We start from the raw sequence: 26,711 nt of genomic DNA on the forward strand, positions 1-26,711 counted from the left end.
CCAGAACCGGGTGGTCTGCCCCCGAGGCCACGCCGCGGCGGAGGAGACCGGCGACGTCGACGCAGGAGACATTCGGCGGCGAGCTCTGTACAGCCTGAGGCTACTGTGGGCCCAACCCCTGAGCATCGTCATGAGGAGCAGCAGGAGGCTATCCGTAGAGTGGCGGAGATTAGATGCTCGCAGATGGAAGTCCCAGCCCCGGGAGCTAGCCCTGAAAACCTGGTGAGCGATGATGAGTATATATACGGCTTGCCTGACTCTCAGGCATCGACCGAACTCCCAGATGTCACACCACAGACGGCTGATTTGCTTAATTGACTTTGGCGTGGCCTCGCCGACCGTTGGTGGAGGGCGTGCAGCGCCCGCCTGTGACCCCTGCGCACCTGTGCCACTGTTGGCCAGAGGAGGTGCGTCTGGGGTTCTGCAGGTACTGTGGAGAGGTCCGGACTTGAGGGCCCTGACACTGGATGCTGGGGCTGGTGTTGGCGCCTTGCAGCAGCTGACACTAATACTGGTGAGTCTCCACGGGAGACACGAGGGTGATAACCCCCGGCGGTAAGTTCTTGCCCACGAACTGTCCGATGTGGTTGTGGATCATCAGCCGCTCTGTCTGTACCTGATACCGAGTATTCTCACTGAAACAGGGCTGTGAGACAATGGATGCCTGTGGTGGGGGTAGCACTCCCCCGTCATGCCTGCATGACTTGATTGTACATTTCATTCACGAGCTCAGTGAACCCCCCCTAGAACTTACAAACAGTTAGTGCTCTTTAGAGTGTTTGGACGACAGCATGTTTCGCAGTCGACCTTTTGGCATTATGGTTCAGAGTTCCTTAGTTCTGGGTCTGGTGTTTATTTCTCTTCCCTTAGATGTGTGTTGGCAGGATGATGTGATAATGCGGTCCTTGATAAATGCACTTTGTAACGAACTGATCTATGGGGTTGCTGGCTGTGGTGGGGTGGGTGGGTGGGGCATGGTTGGTGGGGAGGCAATGTCAAAATGTCTGCGATTAAATTTTGCACATGGAATGTACGTGGTATGCACACCCCCTCACGCCGTTATCAGGTGTACTCATATCTCAAGCGTCACCAGGTACAGATAGCGCTCTTACAAGAGACGCACCTGACGGACGCGGAGGTACATACTCTGCGCCGTCGATGGAGGGGACAAGTATATGCTACGGGCTACTCTGCATACGCACGTGGGACTCTGATATGGATTCGCCCGGGGGTCCCCTTCCATATCACACACCGCAACATTGATGGGGAAGGCAGGTACACGCTACTCCAGGGCCGACTAGATGGCCAACACATAGTCATAGCCTCTGTTTATGCTCCCAACGTCGACCAGGGGCGTTTCCTCACACAATTGTCGACGGCGATAGCGGCATGGCCGGGCGTGCCACTTTTGCTAGGGGGTGATTATAATTGTGTTCTTGATGTCACACGAGATAGATCCTTCCCCCCTTTGGCGAATGCGACGATACACGGTGCATCGAGAGCCTTCGCTGACTGGGCGATGCAGTGGGATCTTGTTGATGCCTGGCGCAGCCGTAACCCCAACACAAGGGTTTATTCATACTACTCGGGCGCTCACACGTTGCATGTTAGACTCGATAGATTTATGCTGACTAGCGACCTTCTGCCCTTAGTCACTGACTCCTGTTACCTGGGACGCACCCACTCAGACCACAACCCACACACGCTTGACTTCGCCTGGGTACGCCCACATCCACCGATTCCCACGTGGCGTCTCCAGCCGGACGTTTTACTGGACGCCCCATTCCGGGAATTGCTATCGGCCCATATTTTACAGTATTTTGAGGAGAACACTGATACTGCATCCACCCCACAGGTTGAGTGGGACGCATTTAAAGTGGTCGCGAGAGGCCATTGTCTGGGGACACAGGCGGGCCTGAGGCGCCAAGTGGACAGGGAGCTGACACTGACAGAGACAGAACTATTGGCGGGCGAGCGGGAAGCAGTGGAGGGGGACGATACGCGGTTGCTGGACGCTCGAGGGAGACATGCACAGCTTCTCGATAGATTGAAGAACTTAAACTATGCTGCGCACTCGGCACGTACGCACCACGCCGGGGATAAACCAGGCAAACTGTTAACTTGGCTAACACGCAGAGACACCCAAACATTACCTGTGATGTCGATCCATACCACGCATGGGGCCGTGCTTTACACCCAGAGGGATATACATGAGGCATTCACGAGCCATTACGGGAGCCTGTACTGCTCCCGATTGAGGGTTACTGCAGAGGATATCGCTGAGTACTTATTAGACCTCCCGTTACCAACGATCACTAATGCGCAGATTGAGAAACTGGGCACCCCATTCACGGCGGAAGAAATCCGCGCTGTTATATTCTCACTCTCAAATGGTAAGGCCCCAGGACCCGACGGCCTGCCGGCGGAGTTTTACAAGGCTTACTCTACCATTCTCATCCCCGAGCTGCTACGGGTGTATGCGGCAGCGATACACGATGCTGCTCTCCCCTTGTCTCTGAATGAGGCCAATGTGATTTCACTCTTGAAGCCAGGCAAGGATGCTCTAGGCATGGGATCATACAGACCTCTTGCTCTTCTTAATACAGACTATAAGATCCTAGCGTCTGCGCTGGCCCAAAGATTAGCACCTTTGGTCCCTGCCCTAGTGCATGCGGACCAGAATGGGTTTGTCCCCACCCGCAGCACGTCGCATAATATAAGGCGAATGTTTCGTGTGCAGAGTCTGGCGGTATCCCAGTGGCCCCGCTCGGGGTGTATTGTACTAGACCTGGAGAAAGCGTTTGACTCGGTGGAGTGGCCCTACTTGGCGCTGGTGCTGGAAAAATTTGGTCTGGGTGCACCCTACCTTCGTATGGTGGAACTCCTCTACTCCATCCCCGTGGTGCGTGTGCGAACGAACAGGCTTTTCTTGGACCCGATACGTGTTCGCAGAGGCACGAGACAAGGGTGCCCCCTTTCTCCCCTAATATTCGCTCTCATAATGGAGCCTCTAGCGGCACAATTGCGCGCTTCTGGTGTGGATTGGGGTATTCCATTGCTTGACGGGATACACTCGGTATCTCTGTATGCCGATGATCTATATCAAAGACTTAACCTGCTTCCCGCACGTGCTCACGGACATATTCCGTAACTTTGGCGAAATGTCGGGGTTGCGTGTTAATTGGGCAAAGTCGGGGGTATACTCTTTTGCTGTGGATACCCCTGAGTGCGAGATCACGGTGCTGGGCGAACGGCTTCTTTGGTATCCAACGACTTTTCGTTACCTGGGAATCCAGGTTTACCGAGACCCTGCCAACCTAATGGACGGCAATCTCACGAGAGCAATATCATCACTCACGGCCCAAGTATCCTTTTGGAATACTCTTCCGCTGAATGTACCCAGTCGCATTACGCTGGCGAAGGCGATCGTTCTGCCCAGGTTGCTGTATTACTATGCAAATCTGCCGTTATATGTCCCGGTCCGCACCTTTCGCGAACTGGACTCTCTAACTAGGCGACTGATCTGGAACAAGGGGCGTCCCAGAGTGGCCTTGAAAACCCTTTATGCTGCAACGGAGAGCGGTGGACAGGCGGTCCCCAACCACGAACTTTATTACCTGGCTGCGCAGTTGCAGTGGGTCGCTTACTGACTGAGTGGGAGACACTTGGGAGATACTGCCACAGCGGAGACAATCATGTCGGTTCCGCAGATACATGCGTTGTTTCACCCTTTAGCTAAGACCAGTATTCCGGACCAGTTGCACCTTGCGGTGGCGAAGAGGTGTTACCTGAGAAGTTTGAAACTCACCGCAGCGACTAAACCGTATGCCCCCAATCTCCCACTGCTGGGTACGCCTTGGGGAACCGGGATGCTCACGGCACCTGTACTAGACTGTTGGGGGGCGGCCGATTTTGACAGTTTGGGCGACTTATTTGCGGAGGGTACATTGCTTTCTTTTGCGACACTAGCGGATACTTCGGGACTACCGGCCGGACAGTTCCTAACCCATGCGCAGCTTTTGCATACACTAACAAGGGCCTGGGGTCCGTTGGCAGGAACCGCCTACGCACCTGCTTATTCAATATCTACATGTGATGGGGGATGGTTCACACCTAATACATTGGCTTGCTCAAGCACTACACGTACATACACAGTTCTCCCCTCAGCGCCTGCGAGACAAATGGACGGCTGACAGAGGTCAGGATTGGACGGACAGAGAATGGACACTGATACTGGCTGGGGCTTTAAATGTACCGCGAAATGCACGCTTCAAGATTATACAGTATTACATTGTACATCGTGCATATCTGTCTCCGGACAAAATCAACCGATACTTTGGGCTCACTACAACAGCGTGTCCCAGATGCAGGCTAGTGGACATGCAGTTCCTACATGTCCTCTGGACGTGCTCTTCGCTGCAGCCCTACTGGACTGCAGTATCAACTGTATTGGCAAACACGACAGGGGGTACCTTACCGAACACTTGGGAAGCCTGCCTGTTAGGTTTATTCAAAAGGACCATGCAGACGAAAGTCCAAACGAGATTCTGGGACCTGGGACTGATCACAGCAAAACGACTCATTACTAGGCGTTGGAAGCATGGTGTACCTCCCCGGGCGATACAGTGGCGTAACTCACTGGATAATTGGGCGAGGGCGGAGAGTGTGGCGCTGCATAGGGAGGAGAAGGCGGGGCTCAGGAAGTACCCCATAGCGCTGGATTGGGACAACGCCCTGACGACCTACCATCGAGTGTGCTTGCAGCACAGCATTGTGTAAATATCTTCGCTTCTCTGTCCACTCCCATTTCTACTGCCGCTCTCTCCCCCCACTCCTTCTTTCCCCCCTCCCTATGTGCCCTTTCTTTTATGGGACCCCCCCGCGCTCTGCTACACGCGAGATTAACCCTGTGACGTTCACCATACCACTGTCACGCGGCACTATGGACCTGCTCTTTGTCCACATCGATGTCTTCACACACACACGCACGATTACCGTTAGACACCACTCAATCCCTTGTTCACTGTATACTTTGGATTGTTCTTTACATTTGATTGTTTTGAAAAAACAGCTTTGGATATGTGATATACTGTCATTGTGACTAACTCCTTTGGTTTTACAGCCATAGCATAGCCTATGCTCCGAACTGAACAATTCTAAGATATGCAGTCCCACTGCGGATGTCGCTTTTCTCCGTCGCGGAGCACTAACATTTCTGAACAGTGTAATGAGAATCTGTCACGCTGTTTAATTGTGCATTTCTTCTTCGCTCTTACTCCTTGTTGCCATGCTTTCGCACGAGAGTGGATGCCCGCAACGGCCTGTGCACAATACCTCATGTTACAGCGACATTTATTATTTCTGTATGTATATGTGTAATGATGTACTATGACAAAAATGCAAATAAACATTCAAACAAATGGGGGCGATATTCAAAGCTATAATTGCATGCAAATTTGGCTAACGTGCAAAAGTTAGTTGTACATTCATAAGAGGATTTACTCGCATGAATAATTTTGTGGTAACAAATCTACTTAAAGGGCGGGAAGTAGATTGGAACTGCATGTCCTATGACCTTGTGCACACCTACAAACCTATATGTGTATGGGTATTCACCAACTCCCAACCTAGAAAAATAAATGCACTCAAGGGAAGGGACGGGATACCGCTCATATAAAAAGGTGTGCTTGTAGGCAAAGGAGTCTACCCATGCGGGAAAATATCTTCCCCGCTGAGAGAAAAAAAAAGGGAAGATAAATTTAACAAGCGAATTTGCACTTGCTAAGCACATTTTCACAAACAAATACACGCATGTACATTTGCTCATGTGATAATGAAATTCATAGAAGATTGCTGGGAGTTAAGTTTCTACCAATGGTTCTGTACACTCTAGTGAGTTCCTAAAAGTCGCTTATTTGCCCTACTGCAAGGTCCCAGAACTACGGTTGAACGTGTGTGACTTTCTAGAAGAATGGGGACCCTAACTTTTTTTTGGTATGTCGTATGTAATGACGCCCTAAGTGGCTTTAAAATTAGTCTCCATTTAAAAAAAAAAATACTGGCATGTACGAAAGACGCCTTCAAAGAAATAGTAGTAGAAGTTGTCCTTTAAAAAGTGCACAAAAGTTTAGCAAAACTGCCTTAAACCTTCACCTTTTTTTAAAATTCCAAACAGTATCTGGATAGATTTTATTTTGAAAACAGTTGTCTGTCATGATTTCTTTCACCGAAGAGCATTCTATGAACATTATAAATAGACACATATTGTTGAATGTTGAATATGTGTTCCTTTTTCTAATACTGAACAGTCAGTCAGTAACAGACTGAGCTTACATTTCGCTGTATTTTCTTAGAGCGCCTCACCTAACAAACAGGTTGCGTTACTGAGCCATATATACACATTCAAAGATCTTGTGGATAAGGATGCTTATTTTGCTAGCAGACGATCCTCTTTGGCCATCCATATTGTAGCACTATAAACTAGCAGGTTCGTCCTCGAGAGGTTTGGGCGCACTTGACCAATGAACAAAATGTCCTGGGCAGGCAATAGGAATTCCACATCTCTACATTCTATCTACTGTTAGAGTTATTTCATTGCTGCCCTCCATCTCATGTTCCATGACTGAACTTTTATGTGTTTATTATATGGTTGGCCAGATTTTTAGGGGCCCCAGCATTTTTTTTTATGTGGTAGTTTACAAAATCACTCACGTTATTATATCAGAAATGCCTATATTTGATTCTGCCACCTATTAAATTAGTCACTGTGAGAAGTTGGTCTGATATATGATGTTTCCAATTCTGGAACCACCCTGTATCAGTCCAAGCTATCCCTTATGGTGTCTGGTTGCAAGTCAACCTTGTAGACAAGCTATCTTAATGGTAGCATTGACTAAGCAGACTTGAAGGCTTAACTCAAGAGGTCGTGTTAAGCGAGCTGTTTTACCAATCACAGTCCTGTAATATCAAATGAAAGGACACCACACAAGTATATATTATAAAAATATATGTATTTATTACTCAAAATAATCCCCAGTATTCTTTATGAACAAAGGGGCACAAGCGTTAAATCAAAAGCACAGTATAACATACAAAGTTGCACAATTATGGATGAGGGCGAGGGGCCACTCAGACCATATACTAAGAAAGTGGTATAAGAGATACCAATTGAACAGTGGTTAGGCCTAGGGCATCGCTGGGAGCAGTCGGGACAAGCAATGCTGAAGTCGGGAAAAGCCCGCGGGATTCGGGTGCAGTGCTGAAAGCACAAGCATGCACCAATGCAAGTCAATGGTGCGTAAAAGTTACACAAATAGACACTTCCGTTGAACCTAGAAAGACAAAACTTAAGACACAGACCCTAGAGGTGTGTACCAGTGCGGGAACACCGGCGTTGCAATGTTACCTCACCAACAGGAAGCGGGTGCACAGGGTTGAAGTAGTGTCGGGTTTCGTCACGCTGGTTCTTGGTGCTTGAAGCTGAAGAGGCTGCAGGCGCTGTGAAGGAGAAGTGTCCGGTGGGATCCAAGGGTGGATCGAAGTCGAAAAGTACCTGAAAGCAGAGGGGACAGAGTCTGGGTCACTTAGCAGTGACCAGGGTGGAACCAGGATGGAACCAGGCAATGTCGGGCGCAATCAGGTCGTTGTCGAGGAGCTTCTCTCCGCTGTCACGTGGGCTCTGGGGCATCTACGAAGTCCAGGAGCGGGTCACGATCTGTCCCACGAAGGCTCTCGCCGTCGGCTATGTCGGCTTCAAGATTGGAGCAAACAACACTTGGCAAAAGCAATCCACGCGGAACTGGGAGATTGCTTCTCACTCGGACCAGGAAGGTCAGAGTGGGGGCTCCTTTTCAGGGGAGCTGGTGCAAATCTGGAGCAACCAGAATCACAAGTCGTATTTCGGTTTTCGTCGGCACAGGGGCCACAAGCCAGCTGGCAAGGGACTGGCCAACGCGTTGAGCCAAAAGAAGCAGAAGGGCCCCATGCAGCACTCGTCGAGTGTGGAGGGCTGAACTTCGGTGCAAGAGTGGCTCAGGGTTGGGGCTTCTCAAACCCCGGTGTACAGCTTCGAGGGTCACTCGTGGGCTGCACGGTCAGCGTCTCGTGGTCTTTTCAAGATGGCGTGCCCCACGCTTCTGGTCGCCTCCACGGGTCTCAGCTCTGCAGGGACTGTGGATCGGGCTGTTAGAAGGCAGGCAAGCTTGATCTCGTCGATCTCTGTCGCTCGAGTTCCGGCGGGAACTGCAACAAAGCAGACGTCGAGGTGCTGGATGGTGCCTGTTTGCACAGGGTGGTCACTCCTTGACCACAAGGGAGATTCTTCAGTCTTCTACGTTGAATAGGATGTCGAAGGGTCCAGAGTTTCGTTTCTTATGTTTCATCAGGATAATCTGAAGTGCATTGGCACTGCTCCCACTCTTATTCGAATCTGGGGGGCTGGATTACCTGCTAGGTCCCCTCCTATGGGTGGGACCCAGGAAGGGGGTGGATACACCCCTTTCCTTTGATCCAGGCCGCGCTGGGACTGGGGCTGGTGTGCCCCAGAACCGGTTTGACCGGATTATTCAAGGGGCAGCCTTGTGCTCCCCATGCAGTGTCTGGTTTCTTTCAAACCTCCCTGCTACAATCCACTATCTCCTGTCTGGGGGGGTGTGACACCTCCCTGCGACAGGAAACCCTTTGTCCAGGCCCCTTTGGCTGAGTTTCGGTCAGCTTCAGGGGGTCAGACTTGTGTCTGTGGCAGAAGCATCCATTTTGTGGATCTGAGGCCCTTTTAGAAATTAACCGCATTTCAGTAAAGTAACATGTCTTACCCCTCTAGAGGGGTGGAATGCTATCCCCGTCGCCAGAACTGGCGAGGGGATAGTATCCCAAATCGTATGACACCTTACACGACATGTTTTGATAAAGCCAAACCAAAGTTGCTATATAACCGCGAGGATTATAATGCACTTAATAGTATATGGTATGGCATTACCCTGAAACAGCTTAGGGATTTGTTCACGACGGCTGCAGACAGGCTCAGCTCATGCTAGAGCTCCATCTCACATTAAACCACGCACTCTGCCTCCAGAATTGATAAGGCCTTCCATAGGAGTGACTCACAGGTTTATATGTGTCCAGATATAGGTTTAGATATAGGTATACTATATCTAAGCAAGAGGTGATTACACCATCTTGCCCCAGCTGAGTGATCAGCCAGTTGTGTCAATTTAAGAACCAGCCAGGGGTGGCAAAAGATATGCTGCAGCCCCTGGTAGGCCTTGGTGGCACCTATGCCCTGAGCACCTATAGTGCATAGTACAGGGGCGGACAAGGAGTCCATTTCCAATTGTGGTATGTACCTAGGGTACATGGAATCCATTTTACAGAGAGAGCGGATAGCCTGGGGCCCTGATTAGCAGGGAACCAGGCCAACTAAGTCAAAAACCAGCTAAACACAAGGCAAAAAATCTGGGGTAACCATAGTCAGGTAGCCACCTTCCTACAGTCACTCTATGGGCTGCACTTACTCTGCAGAAGTTGGTAAAACATTTGACCTAAATGAATCAAGGAGCACCATGATGGACAATGAGACACTTTGATGGACAAAGAAACAGGACTATGAACAAAGACACCACACTGAACAAAGTAACACAACTGATACAATCAGGGGAAAAAATACAAAGAGACTTGCCCATGGACACAGAGACAGGATTAAAGGGAAAAAACAAGGGTCACGATGATTGATAAAGGGACACAATAATGGAAAAAGAGATACCATGATCCTAGACATGCTAGATTCCAGAATGGAAGAAGACACCATTACAGATAAACAGGCACCATGAAAGACATGAGTGGATACGCACAGCAAGACCACCACAGACTTTCATACTTCTGTGCCAATAACCGGAGTACCATTCACATTTGAGATTTCCAGCGTTGAGAAGCAACAAAACTGTGCTATTAAGAGAGATGAAAAACAAGTTATTATAAGTTTATCAATAAATGGACAGACCGATTGACAGAGAGGAACACCTTGCTGTGAAGAACAGCAATTGGCAAGGAGATGCCAGAGTGGCATCTTGTACAAGTCTGTGAAAAGCAGAAGTACAGATGCTTCTTTGTAATTCTTCATGCAGTGACTGAGAACTTGTGCAGAGGGCACCAAATGAATACTGGAAACAACTGTGCCAGGTTCAACTCTAAACTAAATCTAGGAGCTGATGCATGGCTTACCTTTCTTGAAGACAGCTTCAAAGAAGTCTTTGGGTTCCTTTAGTGGGACCTGGAAGTACTTAGCGAGTCGCTGAAGATCGTTCAGCATGTAGATGCCCTTACTGGGGACCAAGGCGGGTGGCTGGTTTCCTGCTTGTAAAAACAAAGAATAGGAAGTTAGAGCTTTGAGAGAGGAGAGATCCATCTCTCAAGGCTTATCAGCCTAGTGCCATGTTCTTATTGGGGAGGTGGCCTTAGCAACAAGGATGAGCGGCCAACTGTGGCAACAAGGACTGGTAAATAAGAGAGAGGATCACCTAGCTGGAGGGCAGCAAGCCTTTCAAACTTCTGCAATAGATTCCACAGAGTCTCAAATCTAAAGAGCTAATGGTTGTTGGGGTGACATACTATAGAAAAGATAAATAAATAAGATTTCCATTTCTACTGCATATACAAACTTTCACAGATGGTTTCTGGGATGAATATGTTATTCAAATCAGGCAGTTAGAGAAGAAGGTTCTTCCAGGTAATAGTGCATCCCTACTTTAAGCTGTGTGCACAGTGACCCAGCATTCCTTTACTGGTCTCACTTCGAACCTATGAACATCACTGGACCCAATGTGTGGAACCCACCTGACTCATTCATGATCCCACCCAGGAAACAAGGCCGGAGGTGGACATCCATGTTCCAGGCACAGCGGTATCGGCACAGCACCTGCAAAAGAAAACCAGCACGGTTAATGGAGGAGCACTTATCAGGCAGACATGAATCCAGAACGGTGACCTTGCATCATAATCCATCAACAGGTCAAGCCTGAGACCGAACCCCTGGAAGAAAGTATGCTGAGCAGACGGACAATAACCTGTTGAAATTAATATGCGACTTAGACTGGTCAAGAATCCCTTACTAAGATCCACAACGCCTAACTGCTCACATACCCCCAGGCGAGACCGTTCCTCCTGCACTAGTCAAGAGTTCATTCCTGGGAAAAGAGCCTTACTACCGTGTCCAAGGATAGCCGGGTTTTTGCTACACTAAGTGAAGGACAGGCCTCTCCAGGGCTTTGCAGTTTTTAAAGCCATGTAATGCAAAGCAGCAGCTGACCGGACAATGTAGTTGGCCCAGCAGGGAATGGCAGGCCTCACAAGTTAGCACAGCTTTTAATGATCGATATACCACCAGACCTACTAAAGACTTGGTAGAAAGATTAAGCTTCATTTTTCATGAATACTTAGGGTACTCAGCTTTGTCTGTGGAAAGTATTCTTTCATTGAGGTTTCTAGCAAAGAAGGCCGGCAAATGCTCACCCCCTTTTAATTGTTTCAACTCAGCTTTTTCATTAACATTTAGAACCAGGAGAACTAGGGTTATGTCAGACCCCGCGGTTCTCAAGGGAAAGACAACAGCTATGACCATCAGAAGCACAGAGGAGGCAAATGGTATCCAGTATTAAATGGAACATCTGAAGAATTGCAGACCCATGGCTTGCCTATATGTTCTCAGTGATGGACAACAGGCAGCAAAGTAATACCTAGTCAATCTCTATGCAACAACATGAAACCAAAGAGATTTACCAATAATATTGTGATAGAAGGTGGAGAACTCAAACCCAGCACAAGAAAAGGCAGGAGACCTGCTCAGGCTCAAATAAAAGGAAGTGCCAGAGAAGAAACAAACATGAATAATGTTGAACTTGTGCAGGTGTTGCAAGGATCCTGCTCATACACAGAACTGTGCACAGAGACCTAGGACATCAGTGAATTGTGGTGTACCAGAAACTCACCTCAGTACCTAGAAAACCCCCAACCAGCTAGCATCAGTGTCACATTAGCTCTTCGTCCTATAGCAAAGTAACCAATGATTAGACAACCTAGAACATGTGACTCAGGAACGGTGGAAAGTGAGAACACTCTTTCGTTATACTCTCATACCAGTCCACAACAGGAGTAAAGTAGAGACACGGAAAGGTTAAAATATTTATTTTAACGACGTGATCTCAGGTGCAGTATCTTAGCCAACATAAGCAGACATATGATTAAAAATAATATGGTCAGCACTGTTACAATTCGATAAAATACAAAAGGAGAAATCATATTACAATGATGGTGAAAACAGGACTTATAGCGCCTAGTTTTAACACCCTCCCTATATAGGAACTATGTATTATAAACTAAAGAAGGTCTCATAGGCTTGTTTGGGAGACCCCATTACCTTTCCGCTCAGCAAGAGTAAATATTATCTGGATCAGCTAAAGCTCTCTGCATCCCTGGAAACAGAAAATCATCCAAGTGTGTGAAATCATTGTAAGTGTGCAATAATAAGGGCGCCAGAATCTTAGTTGGCTCACAGCTGCCAAATTGTTGTGTCTAGAAAGCGTTACTCGATCATGTCGAACAACAGCTACCAGGTTATGATAACCTCGACGGGTTCAGCACTCACTGTGCAGACTAGGGGCACGATGTAAGTCTAGAGATGTCGAATAGAAACCTTTTCTCATGCGTAGACCTTCACAAAGCCTAACTTACAAAAAACAGCTATATGCAGTGTCGTGTGCAAAAGCGGCAAAAGGTAAAATGGCGTTTAAACTTCTAATAAGCCATGCTAACATATCATGCGTGCAAAGCAGGCTATAGGCCACACTACACAGGAGCATATCAATTCTTGCAAATGAAGCCATTTTTGGGTAATTCTGACTTGTGTTGGAAACAAATATTTTAATACGATCAAAACAAAGCAATACACTAGGTGATGCCATTTCCACACACAATCATTTGTGCGCTGTATAGTTTTATCAGTAAAACTGTATGCCAGTGCAAATGTAATGGTCATTTCAATTGAAAATGTGTTGCTTGCAATGGCAGTGTACTACCACACCATGCATTTTCCACTCTACGCCCCTCCACTCTATGACACTAGGCTAATCTACTCTACTCCACAACATTCTACTCTACGACACTCCACAACACTCTACGATACTCTCTTCTATGGCCCTCCACACTATGGTCCTCCCTTGCACTCTATGCAACTCCACTCTACTCTACTCCCTCTATGCCACTTTACTTCACTCTATGCCACTCCACCCCACTCAAGTACACTATGCTATTTTACTCCACTTTGTGCCCCTCCACTTTACACCATGACACTACTCCACGACATTTTACTCCACTATATGCCACCCCACTCTATGACACTATGCCACTCCACTCTTACGAAACAACAATCCACTCTTTTGCACTCCACCCTTCAACACTCCACTCCACAATACTCTCCTCTATGCCACTGACTTTTAAACAAGCTGAACAGCAGCCACGCTGGTATAAAACATGGCTAAAACACATAGGCAACGCCTATAGCTCTTGCGTAGGTGCGACCTTTTGGATTTGCCAATACTTGTTTGTTTTCCTCTCCGTCTTGGGCCCAAACGAAAGGACAAATTTAAAGGGCCATCAGCTCTCTTTTTGCTCTAGCACAATCCTGCTGGGAACTATCTGCCCCTTAACACCTACATGCTAATGTAATGTGGAAGCAAAGGCACACAGCTTATCACTTCACAAATACCTAAGGGAAAGCACAATTTGGAGGTATTTTGACTTTGTGCAACCCCTGTATGTAAGAGATATGCATGCACTTTAAGAATGTCAGATGTATCAGTGTGGATGAGTATTTACAAGAGTAACAATTAAAATTGCACGTGCTCATTTTTTATACTTAATAATTTTATAGCGCTACTCATTCTGCTATAGGGTGTCAGAACCCTTTACATTGCACGCGCATATTGCACGTTGATAATAAATCATATAAGTGTGTTGTGTAAATCAATGTGTAGGATGTTACATACGAAGGATGGTTTCAAGGTGTAGGAGTCACACATCCTCATTACTGGTAGGGATCATATGCTAAAATTGCATAGCTGTGATTAACAAAAAGTCAGGATAGAAAACGTATCCTGTGCTTAGGGGTTCACCTTTATTACTACCCAAAGAAACCCTTTGTAGCAGCCTTATAATAACAGGTTGAGAAAAAACAATAAGGTTCTAAAACCATGTCTTGCTGTTTGCATGTAGGTCCTTGATGCCTGTTCATTGCTCACTGCGCTATCTTAGGATTGCAATTTATGAACTGCAAGCAATACAAGGATATCTGTGTAAAAAGCAGTGACCCACACACGTAACTACATAGAATAATAATAAGTCCTCTGAATGTTACATGATGTGCTGTCCAGGAGACACATTAACCCGCTTAGCTACTCTAGGAGTCAAAACTGCGACTAGGCAAAACACAGGTCTCTCCAGAAACTGCTTTAATCACCAGAGCTCTCTGTACCAGCCGTTTTAACCCCAAAAGATATTTTAAAATGCAGCCTTTGCAACCAATTAAGCCAGAACAGATTTACTAATAAGTTTCTCCTTTGTGCCAATTTTTTCGTGACCGTTAACGTATAAGTTGACTGTCAGACTGCTTTTTTGACTCCGCTCCATGTGACTCCACCCCCTTATTGTTGACCACCTTGACCCTCAATTCACGGGTTCTCAGAATTAAGTTTTCCCAAATCCAGCAATGATTAGACGCACGTCTTCAGTCAGTAGGTACAGCGACTCCTCATAACCATGCTCTCAAAAGCCAGGCCTTCCCTATTTGCCAGCCTTTTATTTCTATGCTACAGAAGGCATTACCGCTAGTGGAGCAAGTAAGAGCGCCCAGTGAGTCCATTCTCCTGCTGCTCAAATGTGTAGTCTGCAGGTCACCCATCATTAACAACAGATAAAATGATCACCATTCAGTTTGATGATAAAACACATACGGTCCGAATAACTCACCTACTTGTGCATAGTAATTTGACTTGCATGCACACATTTCAATTGTATTAGTTTAAAGACATACCTGCGATTCACAAAACGTGGATTTAGAACTGTAAACGGATTTGCACACAATTTTCTTTTAGAGTAAGTAAATCTTCTCCAAAGACGACCTGCAAATGTACTTATTTATAGGTAGGCCTAAACATTCCACCTTAGGAAAAGACTGGAGATGTACTTCTGTCACAGGTATGAGCAATGCGTTAGGAGAGTGGAAACAGGAAGGGATCACCACAAGAATGGCTAGGGCTAAAGAGAAATGGGGTTTACTCTTAATATTTTTTCTTGTGGTGGAAAAAATTTAACAAGGATTACACTCAGGCGAAACATTGCCCCATTCATAAATGTACACTGTTTGAGTGAATATTGGAGGCCCTACAGACTGCTGTATCAATAATGCTTTACATTACATGGGATTCTGTAATCCCTGTATAAAAATGTGTACCTAATTGCTTTATAATTTGTGACCCACACAGTCGCCGATTACAAAGAAATTAAATAAAACTCAACTCTAATAGTTAAGATCTGACGTCACACCGCCTGCTGAGGGGAAAGGCAGGTTAGGGAGCACAAATAAAGCAGCTGTTTAAACTTTGCTTTCTTCTGTTCTTTTTTTTCCCTGTTTTTTTTTTAACTCTACAGTTCCAAGTAGGAAGTGGATGTTTATGGCAGCCTGTTTAATGTTTGCACTCCTTGGGAAATTACAGAAAAGATAGAATCTTGTTGCTGCCCCTTTTATTTTTCATGTGTACTGAACTTCTTCGAATATCTTCAACAACTAGCTAACAACTTTTTTTGTGCGTTTAATTTTGCACTAGTGATTCTATTTTTATTCTTCATGTTTGCTAGCAAGCCGGCTCTGTCATATGAAAGAGCTACGCACCAAGGATTTAAGTGCTTTACGGGAAAGATGATGATGCTGTGACCAATATTTATAAGGGATACAGTACCCCCTTGCGTGCATAAGGGTACTGTTTATTAGCTAACTTACAATCACAACAATCCCATCCTCATCGCCAATGTGAAGTTCTTATTTGAAGAGTTGGCACAAAGATGAACACAATTAGTTCTTGTTGAGTCCTGTTTATTTAACCCCTTCGGGGCTGATGACGAGCTGGGCTCGTCATGGCGCACACCGGTCATGCGCGGATGACAAGGCCAGCTCGTCATCAGCCCCACCCTCGGGGGAAGCGCTGGCGCTCCCCCCAGAGGGTCTCTGATTGCGCTCGTTTTGCTGGGGGCGGCAGCGGAAGAGTTTCCGCTGCCGCCCCCTCCCCATGGGAATCCCTGATGACGTCAGCGCGCACTGACATCATCAGGGATTCCCAGCGCTCGGGAAGCCATTTGCTTCCTGAGCGCCGTGCAGCAAGGTAGGTTTTCTGGACTCCGGCGGGGGTTTGGGGCCGCAAAGAGGCATCAGGGGAGAGGAAAGAAATTTTCCTCTCCCCTGATGTCTCTTTGCAGGGCATTTCTGCCTCAAGATCGCGCACAGCGTCGCGATCGTGTGGCGGAAATGCCCCCACTAGCACCAGGGATTTAAATTTAGTTTACAGGAAGCGACCCCTTGGGCAAGGGTCGCTTCCAGGCGGCCTGTAATTATCTTTTCGTTTTTCTGCCCCCACTGGGGTACAAATCGGCCCGTTTTTTCGGCCGTTTTGCGCCCAGGGGGGTAGAAATTCACCACTAGCACCAGGGTTGTTTTTTGGTCGCAATATGGCGGCCATGTTGAATGTTTAAGTTTTTCTGTCCCCCCTGGGAGCAAATCGGCCCGTTTTTTTGCCGTTTTGCCCCCGGGGGGGCAGAAAATGCCCACTAGCACCAGGGATTTTGTTTTTAGCTTTTAGGAAGCAACCCCTTGGGCAAGGGTCGCTTCCAGGTGGCCTTACATGAATTTTTTGTTTTTCTGCCCCCCCCTGGGGGCAAATTGGCCCGTTTTTCGGCCGTTTTGCCCCCAGGGGGGCAGAAATTTCCCACTAGCACCAGGGATTTTTGTTGGGGCAATGTGTTTGTTTTGGGAAGCGACCCCTTGGGTAAGGGTCACTTCCAGGTGGCCATGATTGTGTTTTTGTTTTTCTGTCCACCCTGAGGCAAATCGGCCCACTTTTTTTGCTGTTTTGCCCCCAGGGGGGGCAGAAAATGCCCACTAGCACCAGGGAATTTAAATTTAGTTTTTAGGAAGCGACCCCTTGGGCAAGGGTCGCTTCCTGGTGACAAGTAATTATGTTTTTGAATTTCTACCCCCCCTTGGGGCAAATCGGCCCTTTTTTTGATGTTTTGCCTCCTGTTTTTTGGCCCACTAGGCCCTAGGATTTGAGTTTTGTTCCAATGGTGGTTAAAATTTTGGTTGTTTTTTTACTGTCCGCCTCCCTTGGTGCCAGTTGGTCTTTTTTTGTCCTTACTGCCTTGGCTGGCGGTGTGTGTGGAGTGGTGCTTGGCTGGCGGTGTGTGTGGAGTGGCGCTTGGCTGGTGGTGTGCGTGGAGTGGTACTTGGCTGTCTGTGCACGGAGTGGTGCTTGGCTGGCGGTGTGCGTGGAGTGGTGCTTGGCTGGTGGTGTGTGTGGAGTTGCGCTTGGCTGGATGGTGTGCGTGCAGTGGTACTTGGCTGTCTGTACACGGAGTGCTGCTTGGCTGGTGGTGTGTGTGGAGTGGCGCTTGGCTGGATGGTGTGCGTGGAGTGGTACTTGGTTGTCTGTGCACGGAGTGCTGCTTGGCTGGTGGTGTGTGTGGAGTGGTGTTTGGCTGGCGGTGTGTGTGGAGTGGTACTTGGCTGTCGGTGTGCGCTGAGTGGTGTTTGGCTGGCGGTGTGCATGGTCTGGTGCTTGGATGGTGGTGTGGGTGGACTGGCGCTCGGCTGGCGGTGTGTGAGTAGTTACTTTCTGTTGGTCACTACACACACTGCTAGTTGAGTGACACTCTACGCAGTCCATCATTTTCTGTAGTTGCTGTGTCAGATATGTGGGCGTGTGAAAGTGATGGGCCCTTGAATGGCGCTGGCGGTGTGAATGTTTTGTATGTGTCACACGTACAAAAGGTGTATGAATGTCCTTACTGCCCATGTGTGATGGGGGTACTGGTAGGAGCAAAAGACCGACTGGCACCAAAGGGGTCAGGCAGTAAAAGAAATTAAAAAAATTAACCAGTGTCTTGATGTTAAACCTCATCTAATCCCAATTGGTCTAAGCACTATTTGATGGCCCATCTGGGCGAATGTAAATTTGGGGGGCAAATTTGTGTGTTGTTGTTTTGATTGTTATATTGTTTGTGAAATGTGGTAGTAATTTTTTTTTCTTCTCTATTTGTGTCCTGTTCCAGGCTTTTGCTGTTTGGATTGTTGTAGGTTGCGGGTCTGTTTGCAGCTTGTGTAGTTGCTTGTGCTTGGTAAGTGAATGTATTTTGTACTACTTTCCCTTGATGTTTGTCTTTTTGAAAAAGGCTGTACTTATAGCAGTTTGTGTGGCTCTGTTTTTTTTTTGTGTTTTTTTTTTCAGCATTAGTGTTTGATGTGCACTTTGTTTTCTAATCTGTCATTTCTTTTTTTCTTTCTAGTGGGATATCATTTCTTTTTGCTGTGTCTCAGCAGAGTAGGTGCTGGTGAGTGTAGCTATATTTGGTAAGAGTGAAATTGTTTTGGATTGTATTTATCTTTTTGTGAAAGCCTTACCTTGTTTACTTCTTACTTTGCACAGTGTAGGTTGTTGTTCACTTGTGTGTGCAGTCTTCTTGCTTTGTAAGGATAATGGCTAGTCGCAGGATTACTGCTCAGCAGGTTCTTGGTTTGCTTTTTGACTCTTCCTCTGACCATGGTTCAGAGACTGAGTCCGATTCGGACTCAGAGGTAGGGGCAGAAGATTCAGGCAGTGAGTTTTCTCTTCGCATGGATTCATCATCATCGGATGATGAATCTTCTTCGAGTGCTGATGAAGGGCCTATGGTAGAGGAGGACATTGATGTGCCGGTAGTGGGCCAAGAGGCATCTGTGCTGCTGCCTAGGGCCGCAAGGTTTCCTTTCTTTTTACGTCGGCAAGAGGCATGTGGGCTGGAGCCTGCGCCCAAAAGGCTTCACATTGCTGTGGTGCGCAAAGAGGCATCTGGTGCTTTTCGTCTTCCTGCTGGTGTAGTGCAGCAAGAGGCATCTGGGGCTGTTAGGCTTCCTATTGGTGTAGAGCGGCAAGAGGCATCTGGGCCTGCTTGGTTTCCCGGTGGTGTAGTGCAGCAAGAAGCATCTCAGGCTGCTGGGCTTCCCGTTGGTGTAGTGCAGGAAGAGCCCTCTGGGGATGCTATGTCTTCTGTTGGTGTTGTGCAGCCAGAAGTATCTGTGGCTGTTAGGCTTCCCGTTGGTGAACAGCAGCAAGAGGCTTCTGGGCTGCAGGCTGGGGTGGCTGCTCCCCCCGTTGATAGGGATGGCCTCTGGGTTCCCCCTGGCATGGTGCAGCCGGCATTGCCAGAGTTCACTGGTGTTCCTGGGTGTAGAGTGAATACTGAGAATTTTCAGCCAATACATTTTTTTCAGTTGTTTTTTGACGATGTGTTTTTGCAAGAGATTGTTGATCAAACTAATTTGTATGCAGAACAGTTTTTGAGAGCCAACAGTGCCCGCCTTAAGCCCTATGCTAGAGCAATCCGGTGGACTCCCACAAATGTTGAAAAGATGAAGAAGTTTTTGGGATTAACTTTTTTGATGGGCTTGCTAAGGAAGCCATCAATGTCTTCATATTGGTCCACTAGTCCCTTGATGGCAACAGCTATATTTCCAGCAGTCATAAGTTGTGATCGGTATATGCTTCTTCTTTGGATGATGCATTTTGTTGATAATGGTTTAGCGTTGTCACGCGATCACCCTGATTGTGACCGTTTGTTTAAAATTCGGCCTGTCCTTGATCACTTTGTTGATCGTTTTTCTGAGATCTTTGCCCCTGGTAAAGAAATTGCAGTGGATGAGTCTTTGCTGTTGTTCAAGGGCCGCTTGGTTTTTAGGCAATACATTCCTAGTAAGAGGGCACGCTATGGAATCAAACTGTATATGCTGTGTGACAGTGAGACTGGATAGGTCTACAATTTCAGGGTGTACACTGGTAAGGAGTCCAGCATTAACCCTCCTGGTTGTCCTTCTACTTTTGGAGTGACTGAGAAAATTGTGTGGGAACTAGGTAGAGGATTATTTAACAAAGGCCATCATTTATATGTAAATAACTTCTACACTGGTGTGCGGTTGTTCAAGGAGTTGGCCAAAGTGGGCACTGTTGCTTGTGGCACAATGCGCAGTAACCGTAAAGGTTTCCCAAACGAACTTGTTTGCAAAAGGCTTGTGCGGGGACAGTCTAGTGCATTGCGATGTGGGGAGCTTCTAGCTGTGAAGTTTTCAGACAAGAGAGATGTGTACATGCTGACTACTATCCACGATGAAAGTACAGAGCCTGTGCCTGTTTGGGGTCAGGGTGCTGAAGTGTGCAAACCTGTGTGCATTTTAGCTTACAATAAGTTCATGGGTGGTGTTGACAGAGTAGATCAGAGGTTGGAACCTTATGCTGCTCTTCGAAAGGCTTACGTTTGGCACAAGAAGTTGGCTATCCATCTGTTCCACTTGGCATCCTTTAATGCTTTTGTTGTGTACCAGAAGTCTTGTCCTGAGACGAAGATGCCTTTTGTTAAGTTACAGGAGTCTATAATAGGCAGCCTTGTACTTGTGGAGCAGGCAAGTGTTCCTAGATTTGGAGTGGTGGAGGAAGTGGCTAGATTGAAGGATCGCCACTTTCCTGAATCTATTCCTTCCACTACCGCAAGAGACTTTCCGACTAGAAGATGCAGAGTCTGTTGGCGAAGAGGCGTGCGGAAGGAGTCTCGTATATACTGTCCTGACTGTCCTAAGCCTGGATTGTGTCTGTCAGCTTGTTTTAAATCGTACCACACGCAAAAGAAGTTTTGGGAGTTTTAATGAGCTGTAAAGTGAATTGCCTGGTCTGCATTCTGTAAAAATTTTTAGTTTGTTTCAAGGATTGGTATTAGTGCAAAGTGTTTAGTTTAAGAATTTGTGTTAGCTGATTTGTAGGTATTTCCATTTGTTTAGTGTTATTTTGAAAAAAAGAATTCTAAATGTGTTTGTGGTGTGTGCCGGCTGGTGTTTGGCTGGCGGTGTGTGTGGAGTTGCACTTGGCTGGTGGTGTGCGTGGAGGGGTACTTGGCTGTCTGTGCACGGAGTGGTGCTTGGCTGGCGGTGTGTGTGGAGTGGCGCTTGGCTGGTGGTGTTTGTGGAGTGGTACTTGGCTGTCGGTGCACGGAGTTGTGCTTGGCTGGCGGTGTGTGTGGAGTGGCGCTTGGCTGGTGGTGTTCGTGGAGTGGTACTTGGCTGTCTGTGCATGGAGTGGTGTTTGGCTGGTGGTGTGGGTGGAGTGGTGTTTGGCTGGCGGTGTGTGTGGAGTGGCGCTTGGCTGGTGGTGTGTGTGGAGTGGTACTTGGCTGTCTGTGCACGGAGTGGTGCTTGGCTGGCGGTGTGTGTGGAGTGGCGCTTGGCTGGTGGTGTTTGTGGAGTGGTAGTTGGCTGTCGGTGCACGGAGTTGTGCTTGGCTGGCGGTGTGTGTGGAGTGGCACTTGGCTGGTGGTGTTCGTGGAGTGGTACTTGGCTGTCTGTGCATGGAGTGGTGTTTGGCTGGTGGTGTGGGTGGAGTGGTGTTTGGCTGGCGGTGTGTGTGGAGTGGTACTTGGCTGGATGGTGTGCGTGGAGCGGTGCTTGGCTGTCGGTGCACGGAGTGGTGCTTGGCTGGCGGTGTGTGTGGAGTGGCGCTTGGCTGGTGGTGTGTGTGGAGTGGTACTTAGCTGTCTGTGCACGGAGTTGTGCTTGGCTGGTGGTGTGTGTGGAGTGGTACTTGGCTGTCTGTGCACGGAGTTGTGCTTGGCTGTCGGTGTGCGCTGAGTGGTGTTTGGCTGGCGGTGTGCATGGTCTGGTGCTTGGATGGTGGTGTGGGTGGACTGGCTGTCTGTGTGTGAGTAGTTACTTTCTGTTGGTCACTACACACACTGCTAGTTGAGTGACACTCCACGCAGACCATCATTTTGTGTAGTTGCAGTGTCAGAAATGTGGGCGTGTGAAAGTGATGGGCTCTTAAATGGCGCTGGTGTGAGTGTTGAAATGTGATGGGTCCGCGGCTGGCGGTGTGAATGTTTTGAATGTGTCACACGTACGAAAGGTGTATGAATGGCCTGTAAAGAGGTTGGTGCCTTGACGTGGCTTTACAGCTCACGAGCTGTGAGTCAGTGGTTCAGTTAATCATACTTTCAACTATACGCAGTGTATTTCATTTTTTGTGAAATTACTTGCGAATACAATTGTATGTACTGAATCATCACTCACCCTCGTGCCAAATCCAACCAGTATGTGTGTGTGCTTGCGGATTAGATGGCTGTGCAGTAATATTTGGGGTTTTTTCTCTTTCTGCAGTAGGGTGTACCTTGTCCCTTATTGTGATTGTTGTAATGTGTTGCTTTTCCTTCCAGATGGTGTCAGTGGTCTGGTTTGTATCAGGTATGAAAGGTGCGTGAATGGCCTGTAAAACGGTTGGTGCCTTGTTGTGGCTTTACAGCTCACGAGTTGCGAGTCACTGGTTCGGTTTTTATGCATTTAGTTATTAACAGAGCATTTCATTTTTTTGAAATATCATGTTAATAAAATGTTATGTACTGAACCATCACTCGCCCTCGTGCCAAATCCAAACTGTAGGTGTGTGTCTTTGAGGAATAGATAGCCGTGCTTGATTCTTTGTCTTGAGTAACTGAGTTATAGTGTATATTATAGCTATAAATAACTTTCTAAATTTAGATATCATTGTTAATTCATGGTAGTATATGGTCATGTCTTTCTGGTGAATTCTATTGTGGTTTTTTGTCCACAATCTCTTGCAAACTTGAAATTGTCTGTCACAATTTTCATGCGATATTGTCCCCTGAATCGCACGTTCTCTAACTGAAAACTTACTTCATTCAAAACAATTTGGTTTTGCAAGGGGGTTCCCATGAGTTTTTGGCCCGGGGCTTGGCAGGCATCTTTGGAAACTACCAAACCCAAACAGTTCTGAAAACTAGACACCCGGGGGAGTCCAGGGAGGTATGGCATGCGTGGGTCCCCCAATGTTTTCCTACCCAGAAACCCCTGCAAACCTTAAATTTAGGTTAAAAAACCCACTTTTCCATAAATTTTTGGGTGGGATCTCGCTGCCGGCACAAATGTCCTACCACCCAGCGTTCCCCTTGTTCTCCCGAGTAAAATGATACCTCACTTGTGTGGGTGGGCCAAAGGCCTGTGGCTAAGGTAGGGGGGCTTAATTTGTCAAACTTAAATAGGACTTTTTTAAAAATTCATTTTTAGCCTGTTCTGCTTTGGGGCACCCACACAAGTGACGTATCCTTTAACTCGGGAGAAAAAGGGGAACGCTGGGTGGTAGGAAATGTTTGCCGGCACGGAGATCCCACGCAAAAAAGTTTGGAAAAGTGATATTTTTACCTAATTTTAAGGTTTGCAAGGAATTCTGGGTAGGAAAACATTGGGGGACCCACGCATGCCATACCTCCCTGGACTCCCCCGGGTGTCTAGTTTTCAGAACTGTTCGGGTTTGGTAGTTTCCAAAGATGGCCACCGAGCCCCGGGCCAAAAACTCAGGTGCCCCCCCCCCCAAAATCAAGGTTATGTAGCTATAGGGTATTTTAAATTCACCACCGTACGATTTGGACCTTTTCCTGTTGCAGCCACTATGCCTACCCACGCAAGTGAGGTACCATTTTTATCAGGAGACCTTGGGGGGAACGCTGGGTAGGAGGAAATTTGTGTGAGCCCAGTAATGCCACGCTTTCCCACACAAAAATGTGTGAAAAATCTGATTTTTTTTTAGCTATAATCGAGATTTGCAAGGGATTCTGAGTAAAGGAACGTAAGCCATACCTCCTTGGAAGCCCCCGGGTGTCTACTTTTCAGAAATGTGTGGGTTTGGTAGGTTTCCCTAGAAAAACCCAGGTAACCCCTCTTGCAAAAGCTGGTGGACTTGACATTGTCACCATTGTCAAATCCACCAGCTTTTGCAAGAGGGGTTACCTGGGATTTTGGCCCCGTGCTAGACGGCCATCTAGGGAAACCTACCAAACCCACACATTTCTGAAAAGTAGACACCCGGGGGCTTCCAAGGAGGTATGGCTTGCGTGGATCCTCCAACGTTCCTTTACCCAGAATCCCTTGCCAACCTCAATTTTAGCCAGAAAAAAAACAGTTTTTTCACACTTTTTTGTGTGGGAAAGAGTGGCATCACTGGGCTCACACAAATTACCTCCCTCCCAGCCTTCCCCCAGGTCTCCCGATAAAAATGGTACCTCACTTGCGTGGGTAGGCATAGTGGCTGCTACAGGAAAAGGCCCAATTCATACTGTGGAGACCTAAAAATTACCTTTAGCAAAACAATCTTATTTTTTGAGGGGGTCACCTGAGCTTTTGGCCCGGGGCTTGGCGGGCATCTTTGGAAACTACCAAACAGTTCTCAAAACTAGACACCCGGGGGAGTCCAGGGAGGTATGGCATGCGTGGGTCCCCCAATGTTTTCCTACCCAGAAACCCCTGCAAACCTTAAATTTAGGTTAAAAAACCCACTTTTCCATACATTTTTGGGTGGGATCTCGCTGCCGGCACAAATGTCCTACCACCCAGTGTTCCCCTTGTTCTCCCGAGTAAAATGATACCTCACTTGTGTGGGTGGGCCAAAACAAAAGGTAGTCTCTTTGTCCAAAAAGCGCAAGATTTCACTGGGAAATTGAGGTGCGACCACGTTGCGTTTTGCGCTGTTTCGTGTCGCAGCCACTATGCCTACCCACGCAAGTGAGGTACCATTTTTTTCGGGAGACCTGGGGGAACGCTGGGTGGGTAGAAATTGGTTGATCCACGCAGATTCCAGAACTTTCCACCACAGAAATGTGAGGAAAATGTTTTTTTTTTGTCAAATGCTTAGCTTTGCAAGAGATTCTGGGTAACAAAACCTGGTGGTAGGCAGTCGAGTCACACCATCCTGAATTCCCCTGGGTGTCTACTTTTCAAAAATGTATAGGTTTGCTAGGTTTCCCTAGGTGCCGGCAGAGCTAGGGTGCAAAAACTACAGGTAGGCACTTTGCCATAAAAGGGTCAATTTGTAACTGCAAAATTGAGGTGTGACCACGTTGCATTTTGCGTCGTTTCCTGTCGCAGGCACAAGGCCGACCCACACAAGTGAGGTACCGTTTTTAATCGGGAGACTTGGGGTAATTCAGATATGTAAATCAACTGTTATTACCAATTGAGCTTTCATGCATTTCTCCCTTTCAATGAAAGACATTGTGTAAAAAATAAAATCTTTTTGAAAAATGACCAATAATTCTCATGCTAGTATGAGTATTCCCAATTTTGAAAATGTGCAATTATATACTGTTTCTGAACTCTATAATTTGTACCCAATTCAGAAATACATAGGTGTCTTTCATACAGATTTTTCCATGTATACATTTTCCAAGACAAAGTGCTCTATACCCAGTAAATGAAAAAATACCATTGCAAGTTGCTGCTCAGTTTTTGGATCTGGGTTCGTCGGGTTCTTAGTGAAACTACAAGTCCTATATATCCCCACAATCAGGAAGGTCTAACGGATGTTACGGTATATTGCTTTCCAAGAGCTGTCAAAATTAGAAAAAGTTATAGGTGAAAACGTTGAGACAAAAGGCTGTTTTTTTCAACAAATTTTCAATTATTCCAATATTTAACTGTTAGTTTCTATAAAGAAACCTTCATGGATTTAGACAAATGACCCCTTTCTGAATTCCAGGATCCATTATTGCTTTCAAACTCATTTCTATCATTAACTGGAAGGAGGTGGAAAGCTCTAAAAATAGCAAAAATAGGCTATGTCCCAGAAAAATGCCAAAACTGTGAAAAATTTCAGTTCTCTGACAAAAGACTGTCATTCCCTAAAAGCTGAGAAAATGGAGATTTCAGCCCCACAAACCCTTTTTGATAACATTTTCAGGGAAAAACCTAGAGGCTTTCATTTGCAGCACGTTTTTCCCATTTTTCTGAAAAAAACAAAAATGTCACTATATTTTGGTTAATTTCTGGGACCCCTCCAAGGGAATCCACAAACCCTGGGCGCCTTTAGAATCCACATGATGTTGGAAGAAAAGGACGCAAATTTGGCGTGGATACCTTATGTGGTCAAAAAGTTACAGGGCCTAAGCGTGCACTACCCCAAAACGCCAAAAAAAGGCTTAGCTCAGGAGGGGAAAAGGCCTAGCAGCGAAGGGGTTAAAAGAAGAAACTTCAGTCACAACCGGTTGCAGCAACACAGCTCCAGCTTCTCCAACCAGATACAACTCCTTTTCCAAATGAACACAAACATTCCATCATAGAATAGGAAACAATACATTGCAAAAGGGGAGAAAGGAATAAACCAGCTTACACAAACACTAATGAATACCACACAAGAATCGAATTCTGATGACGAAGCATGATACTTGCTATGCTGGCCGTATTTGTGTTAGGCATTTTTCTACTTGTTGTGGCATGTATATTGCATACTAGAGCACGTTAGATAAAATAAACATTTTAAAACTTTCTTGTGTCTGTCTAATCTTATTGTGGACTGGTACTAGAGTGAGAACGAACG

General features: G+C 46.9%; 1 protein-coding gene across 3 annotated transcripts in view; it reads right to left on the minus strand.

Moving 5' to 3' along the window:
• The window catches only part of LOC144768015 (glutathione S-transferase kappa 1-like), a 217,278-nt gene that overhangs the window by 121,913 nt on the left and 68,654 nt on the right, over nt 1–26,711 (minus strand). For all 3 annotated transcript variants that reach the window (XM_078651410.1, XM_078651411.1, XM_078651409.1), the window contains exons 2-3: nt 10,831–10,912; nt 10,219–10,347 (exon numbers count right to left, since the gene is read on the minus strand). In XM_078651410.1, the coding sequence (XP_078507536.1) occupies nt 10,219–10,347; nt 10,831–10,882 (181 nt within the window). In that variant the 5' untranslated portion in view covers nt 10,883–10,912. The remainder of the gene's footprint in view (nt 1–10,218; nt 10,348–10,830; nt 10,913–26,711) is intronic.

Source organism: Lissotriton helveticus, chromosome 7 (assembly GCF_964261635.1).
Source record: "Lissotriton helveticus chromosome 7, aLisHel1.1, whole genome shotgun sequence".
Classification (NCBI taxonomy): domain Eukaryota; kingdom Metazoa; phylum Chordata; class Amphibia; order Caudata; family Salamandridae; genus Lissotriton; species Lissotriton helveticus.